This window comes from Chiloscyllium punctatum, chromosome 16 (assembly GCF_047496795.1).
Source record: "Chiloscyllium punctatum isolate Juve2018m chromosome 16, sChiPun1.3, whole genome shotgun sequence".
Lineage (NCBI taxonomy): Eukaryota > Metazoa > Chordata > Chondrichthyes > Orectolobiformes > Hemiscylliidae > Chiloscyllium > Chiloscyllium punctatum.
This window is the reverse complement of record NC_092754.1, coordinates 21,857,478-21,880,895: the sequence shown is the minus strand read 5'-3', so window position 1 is coordinate 21,880,895 and position 23,418 is coordinate 21,857,478. Positions and strand designations below refer to the sequence as shown.

The 23,418-nt window shown below is 41.7% G+C and overlaps 1 protein-coding gene across 1 annotated transcript in view; it reads left to right on the top strand.

The window, feature by feature from the left end:
* Positions 1 to 23,418, top strand: part of acap3a (ArfGAP with coiled-coil, ankyrin repeat and PH domains 3a) — a 303,937-nt gene that overhangs the window by 223,094 nt on the left and 57,425 nt on the right. The window contains exons 7-10 of the mRNA XM_072586472.1: positions 3,004 to 3,048; positions 3,848 to 3,943; positions 7,973 to 8,047; positions 17,557 to 17,568. Of these exons, the coding sequence (XP_072442573.1) occupies positions 3,004 to 3,048; positions 3,848 to 3,943; positions 7,973 to 8,047; positions 17,557 to 17,568 (228 nt within the window). The remainder of the gene's footprint in view (positions 1 to 3,003; positions 3,049 to 3,847; positions 3,944 to 7,972; positions 8,048 to 17,556; positions 17,569 to 23,418) is intronic.

Here is a 23,418-nt window from a genome sequence, read left to right as displayed (position 1 = left end):
TACAATAAATTATATTGGTGGATGTGCAGGTAAAACTTTGGGTGTGGAAGGCTCCTATAGGGCCTTGGATAGAGGTGAGGGAGGAGGTGTGGGCGCAGGTTTTACAGTTCCTGCGGTGGCAGGGGAAGGTACCAGGACAGGAGGGTGGGTTGTAGGGGTCGTGGACCTGACCAGGCAGTCACAGAGGGAACGGTCTTTGCGGAAGGCGGAAAGAGATGGGGAGGGAAATATATCCCTGGTGGTGGGGTCCGTTTGGAGGTGGCGGAAATGTCGGCAGATGATTTGGTTTATGCGAAGGTTGACAGGGTGGAAGGTGAGCACCAGGGGCGTTCTGGCCTTGTTACGGTTGGAGGGGTGGGGTCTGAGGGCGGAGGTGCGGGATGTGGATGAGATGCGTTGGAGGGCATCTTTAACCACGTGGGAAGGGAAATTGTGGTCTCTAAAGAAGGAGGCCATCTGGTGTGTTCTGTGGTGGAACTGGTCCTCCTGGGAGCAGATCCGGCGGAGGCAGAGGAATTGGGAATACGGGATGGCATTTTTGCAGGAGGTAGGGTGGGAAGAAGTGTAATCCAGGTAGCTGTGAGAGTTGGTGGGTTTGTAAAAAATGTCGGTGTCAAGTCAGTCGTCATTAATGGAGATGGAGAGGTCCAGGAAGGGGAGAGAGGTGTCACAGATGGTCAAGGTAAATTTAAGAGGTAAAAACAATGACGACAGATGCTGGAAATCAGATTCTGGATTAGTGGTGCTGGAAGAGCACAGCAGTTCAGGCAGCATCCAAGTAGCTTCTTGGATGCTGCCTGAACTGCTGTGCTCTTCCAGCACCACTAATCCAGGTAAATTTAAGGTCAGGGTGGAATGTGTTGGTGAAGTTGATGAATTGCTCAACCTCCTCACGGGAGCATGAGGTGGCGCCAATGCAGTCATCAATGTAGCGGAGGAAGAGGTGGGGAGTGGTGCTGATGTAATTACAGAAGATCGACTGCTCTACGTAGCCAACAAAGAGACAGGCATAGATGGGGCCCATACATGTGCCCATGGCTACCGCTTTGGTCTGGAGGAAGTGGGAGGATTCAAAGGAGAAATTGTTAAGGGTGAGGACGAGTTCGGCCAAACGAATGAGAGTGTCGGTGGAAGGGTACTGTTGGGGACATCAGGAGAGGAAGAAACGGAGGGCTTGGAGGCCCTGGTCATGGGGGATGGAGGTGTAGAGGGATTGGATATCCATGGTGAAGATAAGGCGTTGGGGGCTGGGGAAACGGAAGTCTTGGACAAAGTGGAGGGCATGGGTGGTGTCTCAAATGTATGTGGGGAGTTCCTGGACTAGGGGGGACTATAACCTGGTGTTGTGTGATTTTTAGCTTTGTACACCCCAGTCCAACACCGGCATCTCCAAATCATCTCTGAATAGGTTGATTAGGAACAATAAGTTAAATAAAATTGATTGAGGGAAATTTTTTTCAGAAAGAATTGAGCACTTCATAGAATGACTACTGTGTGGAAGCAGGCCATTTGGCCCATCAAGTTCACACCAACCATCCAAAGAGTTTCCCACCCATCTCCCTGTAACCCTACACTTCCCACAGCTAATCCACCTAACCCACACATCCCTGAACACTATGGGCAATTTAGCATGGCCAAACCACCTAACCTGCAAATCTTTGGACAATGGGCAGAAGTCCACACAGACACAGAGAAAATATGCAAACTTCGCACAGTCAGTCACCCAAGGATGGAATCGAACCCAGGTCCCAGCGTTGTGAGGCAGCAGTGCTAACCAGTGATCCACTGTGCTGCTCACTTGTAGTACTGACCCTACCTCTGGGCTATGCAACCAGCGTTAATGTCCCACCACCTCTGCTCCAGAGGTGTGCCATGGCATCGCTGAACAGGGTGATTAGAAAAACATGTAGATGTTAGCTTGAACTGCCAAACACACCAGATTACAGAATCACTGCCCCCCCACTGCTGGTGATTTCTGTCTGTGACTGACCTGATGCCGTTGTGAATGAGACATTGTCTGCGACTCACCAGGTGTATTGGCACACTTGGTGGTTTTTGGTTTTGTAGACCCCTTACTCAGCTCCCTGTAATTCAGCCCCGTTATCTCTCACCAGTTAGCGGACTTGCTGGAACTACCTCTTGACAAATGTGGAGAAGGTGGAAACATGAAACAAGAAATAAGCTGCTCCATGAATTAAAAGATTTTCCTGTTTTAAAGGATCCCCACAGGGCTGCTTCTGTTGAAGCAGGCACCATAGTGTTTTGTCAGAATTCCTGTTGGTTTATAAAGGCACTGTGGCAATGTGTGACTACCCCACTTTGTTGCTGCTGTGTCTGTGGAGAAGGTACGGGGAAGTTACCCTGACCCTTCCCTTGCATAAGTAATAAATAAAGCTTTGTCCTTTGGAGACAGCACTCATTTAATACACTTCAAAACCTTAATGAACCATGTTTCGATACAGTTTTGACCAGCTTGATTCTCTCACTTACTCTATCAGTTCAGACTGTGGATGAAAATGAATTATTAATTTAAAATATAGACTACATTTTTTTCTCTGAAGTGCCTTACATTGAATATAAAACCAGCATCACTCGCTATCTACACAGCCTTCCAGTTTCCTATGTTCTTCCCCCTTTGTTTGGTGTATAATGTAGTCAATCTTCAGTTCTCCACAGTAACAAAGGGTTCAGCCCGGATGCCTCCTTGGCTGCATTGTCTAGACAGTGTGGCGCTGCTGACATGTTTAACATAAGTTGTGCAGCAACAATCAATCAAACAGCCAGAGCCTTCAGTAATGTTGGGAGCTCTAAATACCAGCTAATAGTAAAACGGTATTAACACACACATCTGTAAAACAGGAGATATTAACAACAGCTCTCAATAAAATAGGGAATTTTAAAATCATGATATCAACCATTAATAAAAGACTATAACAGCAACTATTGTATAAGAGCTGACTCTCTCTCTCTCTGTTAATAAACCTGTGATCTTGTCTTTCTTAGATTAATGTTCTGCAGGCAAAGAAGAAGTTTGAAATATTAGATGCGGTAAGACTTTGTTTATTTTGCTTATTTCCATTGCTTATTTTCTGCCTTTACAAGTAGACAACGCTCCCTAACCTTTTCAGGTAAACGTTACAGGATCTTCAACAAAAGATCAATATGTCACTACCTCAGACAATTGGATTTCCCACATTTCAAACGTTGTTCCACTTACTTTGTAAACTGGATTCACCTTGGCATGTTTTAATAAATCTTACATAAAGCACTGAATGTTGGGGATAGAAGCTGGTCAGCCTGAACTGTAGGACCAAAACTCAAAACAGAAAGTAAGATCGTGATTTTAATACAGTTTGTGGACCTCTACTGCATGTAAGCATTCCAACACTGGATATGAGCTCCCAATACTATAAACTCACATTGTAACTCTCCAACCCTCACACAGTAAAATTGCAACACTGGGAATTAACTAATACTGCAAGACTCCAACACTAGATAATAACACTCACTCTGCAAACACACAGCCTCAGCAATCATGTACTCAATAATCAGATAGTGTGTAATATTCATCAGTAATACTCTCTGACATGGGCATTCTACACTCAGGCTCGGTGGGGGATTGTGATAAGTCTGTGGAGGAATGGCACTCACTGGGGATAAGGCTGGTCAGCTTTAACTGTAAGACCAAAAGTCAAAACGGTGACTTGTATCTTTGTACCAACCTTTCAAAAAAAAAGATTCAGAAGAATTCTGTGAAATGAATATTGCGGTTTTAACGAACTTGATCAATTTCAGGGAAATCTTGCATCTTGAAACCTGTTTGATGGTTTGTCATTCTGTGCTGCAGATGCTGTCATTCATGCATGCTCAGTACACCTTCTTCCAGCAAGGATATGACTTGCTTAAGGAGCTGGATCCCTACATGAAAAAGCTGGCCACAGAGGTGAGAGACCATGCAATGTCACCGTGCTTTCCGATTAAGGTGTTACCAGCAGATCTTATCACTTCAGATTATTTGTCTTTTTTCAAAGTTAATGAGTTTGAGGTTGTTGAAAGTCACAGGTAGTTAATGAGAAACATGGAGAAGGGTTTAACAGAAGATGATTTATCTGTTGACATTATTTCTGGATTCCTGCGCGAAAGTGGATGAAGTCACGAATTGAAAGTTAATAACTGGAGCCTGTTTTAATTATTTAAGACGTCCCTTCAGTAACTTAATGAATAAATGCATTGCCCATGTGGTATTGAACCACACAGACTCAGCGGTTTTGTTCCCCTCAAATAGCATAATGTCTCGAGAAAATGTAAGGGATGAAAGTCCACCAGGATTTTGTTACTGATTCTGTCTTCTGTGTGTCCTACTTGAACATCCACAGAAGTAAACGGCAGCTGAGGGTGGGACTAGGCTGATCCAAAAAAACCATTTGCATGAAGTAGAGTGAAAGGAAAGAGAGTGACTTGTACAGCAACCCCAGCCACAATGCTTTGATGAAATATCCATAAAATCAATGATGGAGAAAACAAGAGAGCCTAGCGCTCCTACAGACAATAATGTGATCGTAAACAACTGGTCTGATCTAGCAATATTAGATTAGGGGTCATTTTGTCCAGATTACTAGGGAGCACTGGCTTCCTTTTTCAGAACTATGTGAGGGGACAAATAGGACCTCAATGTAAAATCTCAGATGAAAGGTGGCATCTCCAACAGTGTAGCAATCCCTCAGTATTGCCTTGGAATCTCAACCAAATGCTCAGTTCTCCAGTTTGGGACCTGAACCCCCAATCTTCTGGCCCAGAGGCAAAAGTGGCACAAGCTGAGTCACCTCAGGGGGAGCTGTACCTCGGGGGGTGGGGGGGGGCTGTACCTCACAGAGGGAGCTGTATCCTTGGGGGAGGGGGAGCTGTACCTCGGGGGGAGTTGCAAAAACTGGAGGAGTCAAAGAGGACAAATTGGGAAAGAGAACAAAAGAAGATTACATTTCTAGCATAAAATGTGAACACCATTTGCACACAGATGTATAACTTCCACTTGCTCTCGATTCATTGCATATCAAATTACTACAACACATAGGAATACAGGAGTAGACCATTCAGCCCTTCAAGCCTGTTCCAACAATCAATGATATCATGGCTGATCTGTGGCCAAACTCCATACACCCGTCTTTTGCCCATATCCCTTTGCTTAACAATGATGTATCTGTCTCCGATTTAAAGTTAATAGCTGATCTAGCATCAAATACCATTTAGAATCATAGAGTCATAGAGATGTACAGCATGGAAACAGATCCTTTGGTCCAACCCGTTCAGGCCGACCAGATATCCCAACCCAATCTAGTCCCACCTGCCAGCACCTGGCCCATATCCCCCCAAACCCTTCCTATTCATATACCCATCCAAATGCCTCTTCAATGTTGCAATTGTACCAGCTTCCACCACTTCATCTGGCAGCTCATTCCATACACTTACCACCCTCTGCATGAAAAAGTTGCCCCTTAGGTCTCTTTTATATCTTTCCCCTCTCACCCTAAACCTATGCTCTCTAGTTCTGGACTCCCCGACCCCAGGGAAAAGACTTTGCCTATTTACCCTATCCATGCCCCTCATAATTTTGTAAACCTCTATAAGGTCACCCCTCAGCCTCCGACGCTCCAGGGAAAACAGCCCCAGCCTGTGCAGCCTTTCCCTATAGCTCAAATCCTCCAACTCTGGCAACATCCTTGTAAATCTTTTCTGAACCCTTTCAAGTTTCACAACATATTTCCAATAGGAAGGAGACCAGAATTGCACGCAATATTCCAACAGTGGCCTAACCAATGTCCTGTGCAGCTGCAACATGACCTCCCAACTCCTGTACTCAATACTCTGACCAATAAAGGAAAGCATACCAAATGCTGCCTTCACTATCGTATCTACCTGCGACTCCACTTTCAAGGAGCTATGAACCTGCACTTCAAGGTCTCTTTGTTCAGTCATACTCCCTAGGACCTTACCATTAAGTGTATAAGTCCTGCTAAGATTTGTTTTCCCAAACTGCAGCACCTCGCATTTATCTGAATTTAACTCCATCTGCCACTTCTCAGCCCCATTGGCCCATCTGGACAAGATCCTGTTGTAATCTGAGGTAACCCTCTTCGCTGTCCACTACAGTCTCCCATGGCAAACCTTGTCGAACGCCTTACTGAAGTCCAATTAGATCACATCTCCTGCTCTGCTCTCATCAGTCCTCTTTGTTAATTCCTCAAAAAACTCAATCAAGTTTGTGAGACATGATTTCCCACGCACAAAGCCATGTTGACTATCCCTAATCAGTCTTTGCCTTTCCAAATACATGTACATCCTGTCCCTCAGAATTCCCTCCAACAACTTGCCCACCACCGACGTCAGGCTCACTGTTCTATAGTTCCCTGGCTTGTCCTTACCCCCCTTCTTAAACAGTGGCACCATGTTAGCCAACCTCCAGTCTTCCGGCACCTCACCTGTGACTATTGATGATACAAATATCTCAGTAAGAGGCCCAGCGATCACTTCTCCAGCTTCCCACAGAGTTCTAGGGTACACCTGATCAGGTCCTGGGGATTGTGGAAGAGAGTTCCAAACCTCATTCATTCTTTGTGCGTTGAAGTATTTTCTAGCATCTGCCTTGGATGGTCTGGCCCTAATTTTTAGCCTGTGCCCCATAGTTTTAGAATGGAAGCAGTGCAGTAATTCTCAGCTCTTGAGAATGGACAACATCCTGGAGAAGATCAGTTCAAGACATATCGGGAAAAATGTGCACTGAAACTGTGTGCCACATCTCCAGGAGGATTAGTTAATCATATTTTCAGAGAGAGAAGAGCTATTTCATTGAAGCAATGTAATAAAAGTAGTTATTGAGAATGAAGTTTTTAATTGTAACCTTATCCAGCACTCCGAGCAGTTGAACACATGTTGGACTATGAGCTCCATAAAAAGTTGTTAACTGGTGATGATGTACCTCAGTAGTGACGTTTAAACCAGATCTGGATATAGAGCTTTAAATTAAAAGTGGGGTTCGTAACCCCCATCTCAGAATCAGAGGCATTAGGTTCAACTCTAACTGTCCACCAGATGGTGCCAGTGAGCCACCGCCATGAACCACCTTGTGGCATCCACTGAAACAAAATTCCTCGTCCTCATTGAATTCATCACGTTTTCTCACAGAATTTGAGCTGGCACTCTTTCCAATTTCACTTGGTCCATGCTAATAATGTTTTTTTCCACCTTTGCCTCCACAGTTCAATGTGACATTTGTCCCTCAGTTTATTATGTCACTGTCCCTTCACACACTCTCCAAAGATGCATTAGTGACTGCACTTTGAAAGTGCTTCATTAGCTGTTAGGTGCTTTGAGGCACCCTGAAGCCTTGTAAGGGGTTATATAAATGCAAACCTCTCTTTCTCCTGTTTCCTGTATGCTTATCTTTCCCACCCCAGAATACTGCTCACAATCTTACCCCTCCTCCCCATGCACAATACCAGTTATATTTCCCATTCCTTTCCATTCTTGTGTCATGTTTCTTTATTTTTTTTCTGTCTTTTCTTCATCACTATCGCATGAAAGATTTGGCTCATTCGAGAGAGTTCTGGGGGCATGTTTCTTGTTTGGTTAAACCTGGAAAGCATGATTATATTTAACTGCCTTCAATTTGAAGATTACTTATATCATAAATAATTCCTGAAAGTGTGGCCTGTTAAAGAAATGCACAAAAACCTCAAATGATTCTAGAAAGCGGTGCTTGTCAGTCCTCAATTGATATTGAAAAAGGTTAAATTCCCAAAGAGTTAATCCTTTACATTTGAGGAATTATTCCAGATATTTCATAATCTTGTCACTCTCATGAAGTTTTGGCATTTTCAGAAGGCATTTAGGGCAAAGGTGCTGTGATTTTGCAGAAATGCCTGAGCCTTGCTGTGTGTGCAGACTAACAGATTGTTTTGGTTTCTGTCCTGTTCAGCTGGACCAGCTTGTGATTGACTCGGCTGTGGAGAAAAGGGAAATGGAGCATAAGCACGCGCTGATACAACAGCGGGTAAGTCCCAGGCAGTGTTTGATCTCTCATTAGCCATCTGCACTCAGATAAGATGGAGAACAGCAAGTATCTTGGAGAGTGTTTGAGGTATTGAGACAGACAAAGGGTTCAGTTAACATCCTACACCACAGGAACAAAGCTCCGATCGTTGACATTGACAAGTGTGGTCTAGGTGAGTCCTGGTGTTCAAGGGCTATTACTCTGACTTTGTTCCTATTTTTATTACCACCACCAATATACACAGAAACATATCATCACAGAAAATAGGAGCCTGGTCATTCAGCCCATCGAGCTTTACTCTGCTATTCCATATGTTCCTTCATTATCCCCCATTTCTTTTGATCCCTTTAGGCCTCAGAACTATTGCTATGCAACATAAAGGTAATGAAGTGCAAAATGGTCATTTTGGCCTAACAAACCCACTTGGTATACCTGTTGTGGCAATGAAATGCTACTAAAACACAAATTATACTATCTGTAATTAGTTCCTCTGGTATATTTATAATGAATTGTTCAGTATAGTTGACCACATTGCCATCCTCCAATCTGTCGCCTCCATTTCCCAGCTCAATGAACTGCTTTCTTGTTTCGTTCCCACTCTTGCCCAGTCACTTGCAAGCAGAACATCTCCAGCAATTGCTTTTCTTTCCAACCCTTCCTCCTTCCACCTCTCCAGCAGCAGCCCAAACCCTGCCCCCGTCTTCACCTCCATTTGCTGTCTTTGCTACTGGGAAGACCATTGCTACTGTCTTCAGTGTCTGCAACAGACTGGAAGCCCTTTCTGCCAATCACGAGCAACATGAGGATATCTTCATTGTTCAGAAATGTTCTAAGGTGCTTCAAAGAGCCATGATTGAGAATTAGTTGCCAAATTAGGGGAGTTCAAAGCATGGTTCCTAGATTAAACCTACACCAAAATGACAGAGAGCATACCTCCTATAAAGAGTAAAGAGTATTTCACTTTGACATTTTGGACCCTTAGCCCCCTGTTTGGTATCTGGAAAGTAGTCACAGTGCCATCAGATTTCTGGTCCGAATATTGAAGTAAACATATAAACCCCTGGACGTATGTTCACCACATTACACTGTGCCCAAAGTTACAACTTCAGAATTACCAACATCAAAACATGAACTATTTCAATTCAATACATGGTTTGGAGTTTATATAAAACATCTCCTGCCAACACTCCTCCCTGTCATGACTTTCAATTGCAGGCATTGGGCCCGTAAGCATTAATGAACCAGCCCATACTACAATCAGAAACCATGAGCTAATTGTAATGTGAATTTTCAGGTTGCTGGATGTCATGTAAAAATGAGGAACTAAACTCAAAAAAAGAAAATGCATTCTTAGCATCACAGCATTTTTATCACAGCAAGAAATCATTCAGACATTGAACCTATGCTAGCTCTCCAATTCGAGCTTCCTACTCTTTAATGTTAATGTTGATCTCTCTCTGCACCTTCTTGGCAGCTGATACACTGTATCCTGCACTCTCTTCTGTTACCTTGATGCCCATGTATAGTACAATCTGCCTATAAAACATGTAAGACAACACTTTTCACTGTACCTCAGTGCATGTGACAGTAATAAATCAAGCCAACCACGTGTTCCTTTCTCTTTTTTAAAATTCCTCCTTTCCAAATATATATCCCCCTTAAGTGATTTTAAAGTTCTACCTCCATAACCACCTGCTCTAAAGTATTCTACATTGGAACAAATCTTTGTGAAAATATTTCTTCTCACTTTCCACCTGTTGTACTTTAGTGCTACCTTCAAATGTGTAATCTACGTGTAATCTATTGCTATCAAATGATCTTTCACTGTTTGTCTTTTGCTAATTTGAAAATCTCTAATAGATTCCCTAGACCCTCTTTCTTTAGCAATCTCTTTTCAGGTGAAAGAAAGATCCAATTTTCATAAGATCCCTTCACTGCATTGAGACTTCATTCCTCATCTTCTAACCTTTTGATGTCCCATTTGCATCGCTCTATGTAAATGTTATATAACCACTCACTTGTCCAATGTCATGACTGGTATTCACTGCAAGTTGGCTTACCCATCCTACATTCAGGAAATAAAAGACTGAAAGATAAAATTAGGATTTAAAAAATATTGATAAAATGGTACATTGAAATGTTTGCCCTATGGCTTATGCACTGAATGTGGTAAGCTATTAAAGTTGAAAATCAGACCACGATAACGTTTCTGTGAAGTAATTTGTTTAAAGCATTCTTTGTATCAAAGAGATTTCATTCAACAATTCACTTCATTACCATCTCTCGCACCATTATTGTAATTGAAAATTTAATCTGCAAATACAAAACATAAATATCTAAATTCACACAGTTATGCCCAAAACATAATTTGACAAAAAAAATTACTTTTCACAACTAATTTACTTTTATTTACTTTACTTGGCTTGACTGTAGTTTAATCAGATTCATAATTTTTGCCTTGTGATTTCTACTAATCATCCTTTACATCCCTAGAGTCTCTCTCAAAATCCTCAGGATCAAAATTTACATCTCATTCTCATTCTACATTCCTCAATGTTTGTTAATATGCTGAATATTTTACCATCCATGTCTGCAACATTACTGTTTACATTTCCAGTGTCACTGTCTGCATTTTCAATGCTTATTGAAACATCAATATTTCATGAAAGGCCACATTAGAATTTCTTTCTTCTTCAAGACAAAATAAAAAGATTTCTTGGTGACCTTATACAGCTGCGACATTTCTTTTGATGGTTCCAGGGAAATGTTTCAACTTTATTGTTGTTCCCATGAGAAAAGCATTCAGTGGGTTGAGAAACTCACTTAAGTGTGAAATTGTACTTTAAAATTTGCCGAACAGATTAAAAGTGACTCTTTTTTTTCCACTTCATTGTGCCACATTATTCACATATCCCTGATCTACTGTCAACATTATGTTCTTGCAGGAAGCTGGAAGAACCCAGCAAGCCAAGCAGCATCAGGAGGTGGAGAAATCAATGTTTCGGGTATAATCCTTCTTCAGGACCCTGAAGAAAGAAAGGTTACACCCGAAGTGTTGACCTCTCCACCTCCTGATGCTGCCTGGCTTGCTGGGTTCTTCCAGCTTCCTGCGTGTCTACTTCGGATATCTGCACTTTTTTTTGTCTTGAACATTGTATTCTGAGTCTGACTCTTACTTATAATGAGAATGATAGATGAAGGTCCTCCAAGAGTCTTGGTCTTTTACTTGCAGAACTGGTTGTTCTTGCATTCTGTTGCAATCTTGTCAACTAGTCTAGTATTTCCAGCTTCTCTGTCTCTAATTGCTGCCTGTCACTTTCTGTCAATTTTTTTTTGCTTCCTTGTTCTGGTCTTTTCAACTTCCCTGGCTTTGTGTGCTGTTTGTCGCCTCCCGTTATCAAGTAATAATTTATAGTATTTCAGAACATGACTTAAATGAAACGTGGAGAATGGGAAAATAAACTATTCTAATCCCGTTTTCCAGTATTTGGCCCACAGCCTTCCGTGTCTTTACATCGCGAGTAGGTACCTAAACACTACTTAAATGTTATGAGGCTTTGTGCTTCTACCAGTCTTACAGGCAGTGAGTTCCAGATTCCCAGCACCCTCTGGGTGAAAAAATTCTTCCCCACTTCTCCACCTGGAGTAGAAGTATAGCTGCCCATGTCACCCCAGGCAGTTGGTTCCCCAGGTTGCCTGAGGATGGTGTCTCAGGTCACCATCTCATAAACAGCTTTTCAAATGGCTATAATTTATTGTGAAGTTGCAGCAAAGTTAGTGCTGCATTTGTTAAACTGAAGGTACCTGTTCAGGGTGGACATTGCACCATTGCAAACCATTTTGTAGTTCACCTGTATCAGCAAATAAGTGTTTGACAGGTGTTCTTATTAGGAAACATTTTATTCTTGTTGTACTGCAAGAGCTGCTCATACCTTGAGCTGGGCCAATAAAGCTGCTACTCTGAAGCTGATTGTATGTTCCCTCCCTGGAATTAGAGACATTCTGCTGGACAAGGCATTAAGTTATTAATTATGAGTTTGCAACAGTAACTTGCCCACAGCAAGTTACTGCACTGTTTAACTGCGCAGTTAACAAGATATCCATGTGATTAGAATGAACGTACACAAAGAGAAAAAAAGGAAAATTCCACAGCCCTCTTTAACAGGACCTTGAATGCACATCTGGCTGAGTTTTTCTTCTCTGTTCAGCCTCTTTAATGAGTCTCACTGAATGGCTGTCTTCCCTCAGCCAGATGGTCACTCATTCCATTTTCCATTTAAAAAGAGTACACTTGAATAGATTCTGCCACATGTTTCTGAGGATGGGGGCAGATCAAGTGGAGTAACCCATTCTTAGATTTTAAACATGTGTGTGTGTGTGTGTCTGTGTGTGTTGTCTCAACAATATATGTATATCATCAGTAGCACATGTATGCATGTGTATTTAACACGTTTGTATGTGAACATGTATGTAGCTGTGTGTGTTCATGTGCCGTTGCCTCATTTTGCCATGTTTTAATGAACGTGAGGATGTAATTTTATAATCCTGATGGTAATACTGGACAAGTCAGATCTACACAGTTAGGTGGGACTAGTTTAGTTTGGGATTATGGTCAGCATGGATTGGTTGGACCCAAGGGTCTGTTTCCGTAAGACTCTGACTTTATCCCAGAATATAACGTGGCTCAATAGATCATAAGCTTTTTTTTTATTGCACTGAGTTTCTTCAACTGGAGCTTATTATAAAAAAGGAGAAATAATTTAAAAAACAAGCTTCATTAATATTGGACGTATTTAGAAAGATCTTAAAATGCATGGGAAAACAATGTTTTGTATGCTTCCCAACCTAATTTATTAGAGATTCAAGATCAGAGAAAGTATGCCCTTATCTCAACCACTGAGGGTTGTACTTAACTAACTCCCAACAGTTTCTTTGCTGTGGATTGTGGAGTCAGTTCAATGCCTTTTCCAAATCGATCACCATTTTGTCCAAAATCTTCTCGGGTCTAATCATAGAATTGACAGTATGGAAGCAGGCCATTCAACCCATGGAGTCCACACTAACCCTCTGAAGAGCATCCCACTCTATCTCCACATTTCCCATGGCCAATCCATCTAACCTGTACATCTTTGGACTGTGGGAGGAAACTCACACAGACACTGGGAGAATGTGCAACGCCACACAGACAGTCACCGAGGGGGGAATTGAACCTGGCACCCTCGCACTGTGAGGCAGCAGTGCTAACCACTGAGCCACCATACCACCTAAAGATTCTTCTGACATCTCCATGACTTATTTCCAGTTTCTGAAATCAGTTATAAATTCTATCGTGCCGTTAAATTATCAGCATGCATAAATGCCCATCCCCTGACCTGGAATCAAACCCAGGCCACGGCAGTGAAAGCGCCAAGTGCTAACCACTAGATCACTAGGCAAACCATAACCTGCAGATTTCTAACCAAACTCTCCTGGTTTAGAAGTTTCACAAACTACCCTTCTGTCAAGGTGACTCTGTTTTCCGTGAACTATCCTATACTTCTACAAGGACAGAAAACTAAACTTCCTTCTGATTCCTAGCAGGTCTCCTTTGAACTGCCCTAAGAATTGCTGGGCTTTCTAAACTAAAACTCAATTCATGATTATTCTGAACTACAAACAAGGTGATGGCTTCATGTTTACTCATTTGGCCTAAAGCATCACAGAATGAACAACTTTCCATTGACACCACTGGGGTCTACAGCCTCTATTTAGATTCTGGCAATGAAAAATCAACAGAGCTCAGTCAATAGAATTACTGAAGGGCTCTGATAATCATTTGTTGAATCCACTTGCCATGTAAATAGAGTGTGAAATGTTGCACTTAAATGAAACAGACCCTCATTATCCAGCTCTTTAGCAACATCCAGGTTGTTACTCCAATGTAGCACCCACATAGTGGTACACTGTGAGAGTTAAGATGCAGTCCCTTCTGCCCTCTCAAAAAGACATAAAAGATTCCACAGCACTATGTGAAAAAGAGCAAGGAGGTTGTCCCGGTAAAGTTGGTAATTGTCATCTTGTTACTAATGGGATCATTCTGTGCACCAATTTGGTGCTGTGTTTCCTACATTACAGCAGTAATTATACTTCAAGTACTTTTCTGGCTGTAGTGCATTTTTTGGTATCCTGGGATTATGGAAGACATAGTCTTTCTGTTGATTATTAACTGATAATATCATAGAGGTTCCAAAGAATTAGATGGGCAAATGTTCATTTATTTGAACAGCAGATTCTGAAGTGAAAGGAAAATGGGGATACAGACATGTATTGTGGATGTATAAACCTGGTTAGAGATGACCGTAAGACCATAAAACATAGGAGCAGAAATTAGGCCATTCAGCCCATCGAGTATGCTCTGCCATTTAATCATGGCGGATACATTTCTCAACTCGATTCTCTCGCTTTCTCCCTGCAATTATTGATCCCCTTAACAATCAAGGACCTATCTATCTCTGTCTTAAATGTATTCAATGACCTGGCCTCCACAGCTTTCTGTGGCAATGAATTCATAGATTCACCACTTTCTGGCTGAAGAAGTTTCTCCTCATCTCTGTTTTAAAGGGTCTTCCCTTAACTTAAAGGCTGTTCCCTCAGGTTCTGGTCTCTCCTGCTAATGGAAACATCTTCCTAATGTCCACCCTATCCAGGCCTTTCAGTATTCTGTAATTTTCAATTAGATCCCTCTCATCCTTCTAAACTCCAAGTATAGATCCATAGTCCGCAAATGTTCCTCATATGTTAAGCCTTTCATTCCTGGGATTGTTCTCATGAACCTCCACTGGACCTGCTCCAGGGCCAGTACATCCTTCCTGAGAAATGGGGCCCAAGATTGCACACAATATTCTAAATGTGGTCTGACCAGAACCTTATAAAGCCTCAGAAATACATCTCTGCTTTTATAGTCTAGTCCTCTTGGAATAAATCCAACATTGTATTTGCCTTCCTAACTACTGACTAAACCTGCAAGTTAACCTTCAGAGAATCCTGGACTAGGACCCCCAAGTCCTTTTGCACTTCAGATTTCTGAAGTTTCTCCCCATTTGGATGATATTGAGTGAGAGCTGAGGATGGTGATTGACTCAAAGATGTGAGCAGGAATAGATAAGGCAAAAGCATGACTAAAATTCGATTTGGAAGGAACCTCTGAAGCAGAGAGAGAGAGAGAGGGAGGAGGAGGAAGTCAGACAGAGGGTTTTAGGAACAGAATTCCAGGTTGGGATTGGACGATCAAAACAGTTGCAGGCCATTCAGCCCCTCGAGCCTTCTCTACCATGCAATGACAGAATAGCTGACCTGTGGCCTCACTCTTTGACCCTTATCCCTTAATCCTTTTCTTTAACAAAAAAGAACCTCAGATTTCAAATGAACAACTGATCCAGCGTCTACTGCCATTTGTGGAAGAGAGTTCCAAACATCTACCACCCTTTGTGTGTAGGAGTGCTTCTGAACATCTCTCCTGAACAGTCTGGCCCTAATTCTTAGACTATGTCACCAAGTTCTAGAATCCCTAACCATTGGAAATATTCACCCCATCTTTTCCTGTTAATATCTTGAAGACTTCAATCAGAACACCCTTTAAATTTCCAAATTCAAGAAAAAAACAGGCCTACTTTGTGTAATTTCTCCTCATAATTTAACCCCTGTCATCCAATGTATAAACCTACATTGTAGTTCCACCAAGGCCAGGATATCCTTCCTGAGGTGTGATGCCCAGATCTGCTCACAGTACTCCAAGCAGGGTCTAGCCTAGTTTTGTAAAACTGCTGCATAACTGCATCCTGACATTTCAATTCTTTAGAATATAAGGGCTAGCATTCTATTAGCTTTCTTATTTATTTTCTGCACCTGTTGGTAACATTGTAAAGATCTTTGCACCTGAAACCCGAAGTCTCTTTGGGCATCCTCTGTATTTAACTTCATTCCATCTAGGAAGTTCATTTATCTGTCATTTTTTCAGTCCAAAATGGATAACCTCACTGATGTTTGAAGGGAGAGTGTATCCTGATAAGTCACAGCAGAATAATCCGCTCAGAGAGTATTCACAGTGGTGATGGAATAAGAAACCCTAAAATGAATCCGAATGGAGCAAACCAGGTCCTGTCAACAAACAGGATTCGGGATGTTGGTAAAACACTGATGGAATGGGTTAGGCCAGATGAACCAAATAGCTTCTCCTGCCCATAACTATGTAATCAGATGGAAGTTTGAGTTCTCTCTTGATGTTTGACACTGAGCTCACTCAACCAAGTTCAAGCAAAGGAAACTACGGGAACAAGTTGATGAAACATTTCCTAATACAAATACAGCAGAATTACATGCCAGGCGCAATGAAAGTACTCTCTGGGGAGGCAGCATTTATATGGGTTAATTGATTCTTACAGCATTTATTGATCTTAAGTAGCAGAATGGAATGAGATCATTGTCTGTCTCAGGTGGTACTGATGCTGTCAGTTTTAATGGCTTTGCACAACAGAGAAACCATCTTGAAACCAGTAGCTCCATAACAGCTTATAGCTGAATCTAATAAATTTTACTTAATGTTCCTGTATGAATCAATGCAGAGTGGAAACTGTAAATTGCTGTTCAATGTTATGAAGAGAATTGGAGCTGATGTTAGGTGCCACTGTTGTGGAGTCGCAACACAGCTGTTAATGGGTGGTTATGCACCAATCATGTTGCTAATGTACACATCCAGCAGACAGTATTTCTGTGGGTGTAATTCATCCTGCAAAGCAAAAAGCACCAGGAAAAAAAGCCTCAGATGCTGACATTGCCTGCTGTAGTCAATGGCAACTCACTCCTGGTGGCAATGCTGCCGAGCGACAAGGATGTGGTTTCCCTAGGGCACTGCCACCTCTATTGGCAAGTACCAGCATCAGAACAGTGCCGACATAACAGCAGAAACCAGGTTCTGGCTGCAGGCTTGTGATCTTCTACCTACTGTATGTGAACATAAATGAGGTGCACATTGTGATGGGTTAGCACACCCCATGCAGTATTGCCAGTTCTGAAATTTATCAGGATGTAATGGAACAGTGACTATGAAACTGAAGTCATAGCACAGCAACAGTAATCTAGAGTTCAGTCAGATGAGCAAGTTCTACCCTGACTCCAAAGTGAGATGAAAATCTTAGGACTCCAGAAAAATCTTAGGACTCTCAATCGCCTCAGATTTTTTTTATCAGGTTAGACACGGAGAGTGAATGCATTTACAATATAACTGCTGCACCTGTGTGAACCGAAGCCACATTGTACCAATGCTGCATTGACAGGACCAGTTCACCTTCAGTTTGCCTGTGGTTTCACTACTTCAGATAGACAAGAATATAAATCAGGCACTTAACTTGATCATATTTAATTACAAGATGAATGTCACCAATTAAATTAGATCAATTGTTGACCTTGTCTCTCTTTTCTCCTCCCAACCCCCACAATGGCGTCCTTGATGTTCTTCAAACAAATCTCTGCAGACTCTGCTACAGGTAGGTTCAAGACAAATCCTATTGAAAACTCTAAAGTGTATTTTTCAGCTGATTTGATTCCAATGCAAACAGTGAAAGAATTGCAGCAAGGCTGATGAGAATGTATGTGCAGAAGAGGAGATTGTTAAAGTTATCCCGAGGACATTTAGAGAGTTTGATATTCCTATGCACATGCTTCTGAGCTGATTGGGTCAATCCCTTCTGAATAGCCTGGCAATGGGCAAAAGCAGAAATACAGTCCAGGAATGAACCCGGATTGGGAATCCATTCTGGGAATCAGCAGTGAATGGATTGCGGCAAAGAAATAACAACCAATTCAGAATACAGTCTGGGAATGAGCACTGATAAGGAATTGAATTGAATTTAATTTATTGTCATGTGTACTGAGGCACAGTGAAAAGCTTTGTCTTGTAAACTGGGAATGCATTCTGTGAATGGGAACCGGAATGGGCACAGGATGGGAATACAGTCTGGGAATGAGCATAATGTGGAATACAGCCTGAGAATAAGCACTGGATAAGAATATAGTCTGGGAATGAGTGCAAGCAGGAATACAACCTGAGATTGAGCACTGGGTGGAAAGACCAACTGGAACAATGATTTAAGCTTTTAAGGCCAGTGCACATGGCTGGCAGGTTCTGTCAGTTAATAACAACTATAAAATGGAATCTGGTCTCACGCTGGGAGCCAGCTGCTTCTTGGAGAGAAAGCTTAAACACATGAAGTGACAGATGCTGGCCTTAAAGATTAAGGTTTAGCCTTTTATCTCAAAGTGATTAGATTCCAAAACTGGTGTAGTTTTGTTTCTGTCCTTTAGAGTCTTGGACAAAGTACCTCTGGTTCAATCCATTACCCAAGGAAGGGCTACAATATTGAACCATCAGAAAAATATTGGAGCTGAAATAATTCAAATATATGCATCGGCTACAACCCCATCCCATTCAGAAAGATGAACGATGATCTCATTGAGAATTTTTAAATAATTAAGAGATTCAATAGGGTGGATAGATTCCCTTTGGTGTGGGGATAATCTTTTGTTTGAACTGGGCTATTTTAGCTCAGTTTGGAGTGAAATCAGGTAGGACTCGTTTGTATAAATCGTAGGGAAGATCCAGAACACACTTCCTCAAAAGGCTGTGGATCCAGAGTTAATGTCATTACCAATACTAAGATTATTTGTATGCTGAAGGTTTAGGAGATTTGGAGAATGAGAGACTGAATGAAGATGAGGTACCAATGGGTCATTGTCCAATAAAATCACAAAACAGGCTGAACTTGGGAGCTCCTATTCTCTAGTGCTCAGTTTCCCAGGGCACCACATATTGAAGCACACCCACAGCATGTGACTGCCTTGCTTCTTGCATGTCAGGAGCTCCGCACCCACCATGGGGGAAGCCTTGGAAAACATGTGTGTTGAGCACAAGGGAGAAAGAAAGAACCAACGTCATAGGACTCTGCTCCGATTTCTAATGGCCCAGAACTCGACCCATATGAAAGGCTTAAGTGGAGGACATATGCCCCACAGAATGTAACAGCAAAAACAGTACACTATCTAGCTCAGCATTTTTGCACCAGTGAAATACTCACACAAGTCACCTCATTCCAATGGATCTCCAATGCAGATTTGATTTTATGTCCTGAATCAAAACACATGGACCAAACAGGTTCAAGAACACTTTCTTCCCCACTGTTATTATACTTCTAAATGGACCTCTCAAATTTCAAATCCAACATTAATCTTGCTTTTTGTGAACTTTCTTACAGTCGTAACTTTGTATTCCTCGCTCTGCTCAATCATCCTGGATCTTTATATGTTATGATCTGCCTGTGCTGCGCACAAAACAAAACTTCTCACTGTACCTATGTACATGTGACAATCATAAATAAACTCAAATGTATATAGTTGTAAAATATCCAGAACCCATTATTATTGCTCTCTCTCGTCAGCATTTCTCTACCTATATCACCGCATTTCCTTTAAAGCCACATGTTATTTTGTCATACATTTTCTGTTGAACCTATCAAGCTCCTCCTCAAAATTAATATTCAGAATCTTTTAGGCATTCCTTTTTATGTTCTATATTTTTCCTAAATAAATGTGATGAATTTAATCAAAGGTTGAGTCCTTCACAAATTTGATGCTAACGATCCCTTGAAATTCTGTGTTTTATTTTAAGCTGAGCATCCAGTACACTCAAAAATTCCCTTTACAAGGCTGTCTTTTTGATCTAGCATTACCTGCAATGGGGACCCTGACTTTGGGCTGCTTACTGTTCCCCTTTATGCATCTTTTCCCCCTTGTACTCGACATCTGAGAGGCAAAAGACCATTCAGGATCTTGGAGAGATTCTGAGCTAACTTCCATTGTAAAAGTATGGATAGTTGGAAATCAACCATAATTGTATTGAATTCAGCCACAAGGGCTGAATGGCCTGGACCTAATCCTAGATTTGACATTTGCTAATAAGTCTGTGAACATAGAGATGCTTGCACTGAGTTACCCCACAAAAAGCTGTTCCTATGTGAAGTCTTGACATGGAGGTGCCGGTATTGGACTGAGCTGGACAAAAGTCAGAAGTAACACAGCACCAGGTTTTTAAAAAGATTTTGGAATTATCTCTCTGCCTTAATTAATCAGATCATAGGTGATCCCTTTACTTGCTATTCAGCTGCAAAGACTTGTAATTCAGCCAGTCAACACTCCACCCAGACTATTTGTAGTATCTTTTGACACTCTTAATTGCCTAGAATTATCTTGCACTGATCTCTCTGCAAAAACGTTCTGTTCCTGTGCATTTCCCTCCACTTCACCTGGCCAAGGAGCAGCGCTCTGAAAGCTTATGGTTTCAAACAAACAGGACTATAACCTGGTGGCATGTGACTCCTGACAATGTGAAGTCTGTCAGGTGATTCTGAATAAATAGAGAGGGCGGCTTATCTATTCAACAGCGTCTTTTCCTTCCCATCGAATTCCAAAAAGCTTTCGTGTAAGTTTTGCATATGGATACTTGTTTTTCTGGGAGCATATGGGTTAGAAGTTAATTGTCCTAAGGAGATGTGGAAAGGCACATGGTGGGGTATTGTGCATTGATAGTGTAACTGTGTGCATAATTGAAATTGTTGACTGCTAGCCAGCTAAAGTAAGTATACCAAAAAGAAAAATCAAACTGATAGGAATTCAAGCTCGTATGCAGCACTGTAATCAGAACAAAGAGTCGCTACTTACACAGCTGCTGATTTCCCTGAGGAAGGTGAGCAGAATGGAGACTGCAAGGGTTTGGAAAGCTGTCCCTTCTGGCAAGATTAATATAGGCAGTGAGTAATGTAGGTGGCACTGGGGCATGACTGTATAATGCTGAACTGTTTGTAAGTGAAAGAAAAGAGTCCTTAATTTCAATTTGAGATTAAAGGTGGAGATGGCTAAATATAATTTGTTCAAGAATCTATGCTGAGTTTATTTTAGTAACTTTTACTCTGGTCAGTGGCAATAAATAACAATGGCTTTCACGCCTTTATATTACAGTGCTGTTACAGACAGCAGTACTAACTTGGACCAGCGCTAACACCTTGTCCCGCTGTACCCAATCAGCTCAAAATGTGATTTCTTTCTATTGCTGCTCATAATCTAATTATTAATTATTGAAGTAAATCACTTAGCCAAATAGATGGACCTTTGAATAACCTTTGCTTTTTATGTAATCTGTTTTCGTTTAGACAAAACTAGAATAATTACTTATTTCTCCATGGTACATCTGCCCAGACTAGGCATTATTAAGATCAGTCAAGCTCAGTAAATCTTCTGATATGTTATATAGACCAGTAAATGTTTGCAGAAAAAAACCCCAAAAAAAGGATGCTGGAAATCTGAAACAAAAACAGAAATTGCTGGAAAATCTCAGCAGGTCTGGCAACATCCGTGGAGAAGAATCAGTTAATGTTTCGGGTGCAGTGACCCTCCCTCAGAATTGATGGTAGCTAGGACAGGATTACTTTTATACAGAAGGTGGGGTGGGGGTAAGCAAATGATAGGTGGAGCTCAAAGAGAGTGAAACACAGTTGGACAGCCAAAGGCGTGGTTAAAGGTCAGTCTGGGAGAACGAATAACTGCTAATGGGGACAATAACTGGCTGACGATGGGTAGTGTGTGGTAGCAGCCCATGTACTGGCAAGACCTGGTGTGTGGAGGGTGGGGGAAAACATGGGGAAAGGTGCTCAGGCCCGAAAATTGTTGAACTTGAAATTAAGTCCAGAAGGTTGCAGGTTCCTGAGCGCAAAATCAATTGCTACTCTTCCAGCTTGTACTAAGCTTCACTGAAGCACTGCAGCAAGCCCAAGAGAGATGTTGGCCAGGGAACAGGGTGGGATGTTGAAGTGGCAAACAACTGGAAGCTAGAATGTAGGTGATCTATGAGGTGGTCACCCAATCTGTGCTTCGTTTCCCCAGTATAGAGAAGACCGCATTGTGAGCAGCTAATGTTAACAGATCATTTGTTTGGCATGTGCTCTTTTGGAGTGCAATTACTATGTTCCGTCTAAAGTAGAGACCGAATATTGAATTGAGTCAAAGTTTAAATCCTATGGATATCACTTCTGTGGGACTCATCATCAGACTCACTTAAACATGAGGTTTGTTTTTAAAAAAAAGTAAAATTGAAGAGTGATTTGTTTCTTTTGACACCTTTCACAATAATGGTGTTATAACATTTTTTTGTGGACAACAAAATCATGGAAAATGTTTTTTTACCAGAGGTGAAGATGGCTAGTTGAATTCTCTGGGGTATTTGGTAAGGTGCCACTGGGTACACCATCGTTGCAGAAGCTGCTGTGCCTTCGGAATGTTCTGTGTTTTCTCTTTGCCTTTGATGTGTGCTTATTTCAGAAGGAGGCCACACCCTTTTTCATTGGAATAAAGAACAGTACAGCTCAGGGACAGGTCCCTTGGCCCATCAAGCCTGTGCCAACACATGACACCTTTCTACACTGAAACTTTGCCTCTACAAAGTACATATCCCCCTCTTCCCTGCCTATTCATATATCTATCAAGATGCCTCATAAACATTGCTATTGTATCTGTCTCCACCACCTTCTTTAGTTGCATATTCCAGGTATATGTGTTTTAAAAAAAAAAGCAAAATTTCCATTCTGTGTAAAAACAAAGAAACATTTGCCTCTCACATCTCTGTTAAACTTACCCTCTTTTTGTTAAACCTATGTCCTCATGTTTTTGACATTTCTACCATGGGAAATAGACTCCGACCATCCATTCTATCTACGCCTTTCATAATTTTGTAAACTTCTATCAGGTACCCCTTGGCCTCTGTCAAACTTTGTTTATTTTCACTTGAATGTCAATGTCTCCTCATAGCTTGTACCTTCCAAACCAGGCAACATCCCGGGAAACCTTTTCTATACGCTCTCCAAAGCTCCACATCCTTCTGGTAGTTGGCGACCAGAGCTGTATGTAATTTGTTTGGTCCAGATGCATTAATTCTGGGGAAGCTTCTCCTAGGAGTCTGGGTCAAGAACAAAACTTGTCAGCAAAGCCTTCAGAGTGTCCTTGGAGCATTTCCTTTGTGCACCTTGAGAGTACATTCCCAGACTCGATCTCCATAGACAATTCATCTTGTCAAGCAAGTGACACACACTGTGGAAACATGAGCAACCCTACTCAGTTGTTAGGATCTCAGTATGGTATAGATGTTTGACCTGCCAGCTCGGGAGAGCACCTCCAAGGGAGGTGTTTAGACATCTTATCTGGTCTTTGGAGGCTCCTAGACACTCCTGCAATAAAAGTAGTTAAACTTCTTATTACGATGCTGGTACACAGCCCACATCTTTCATGCGTCAGGC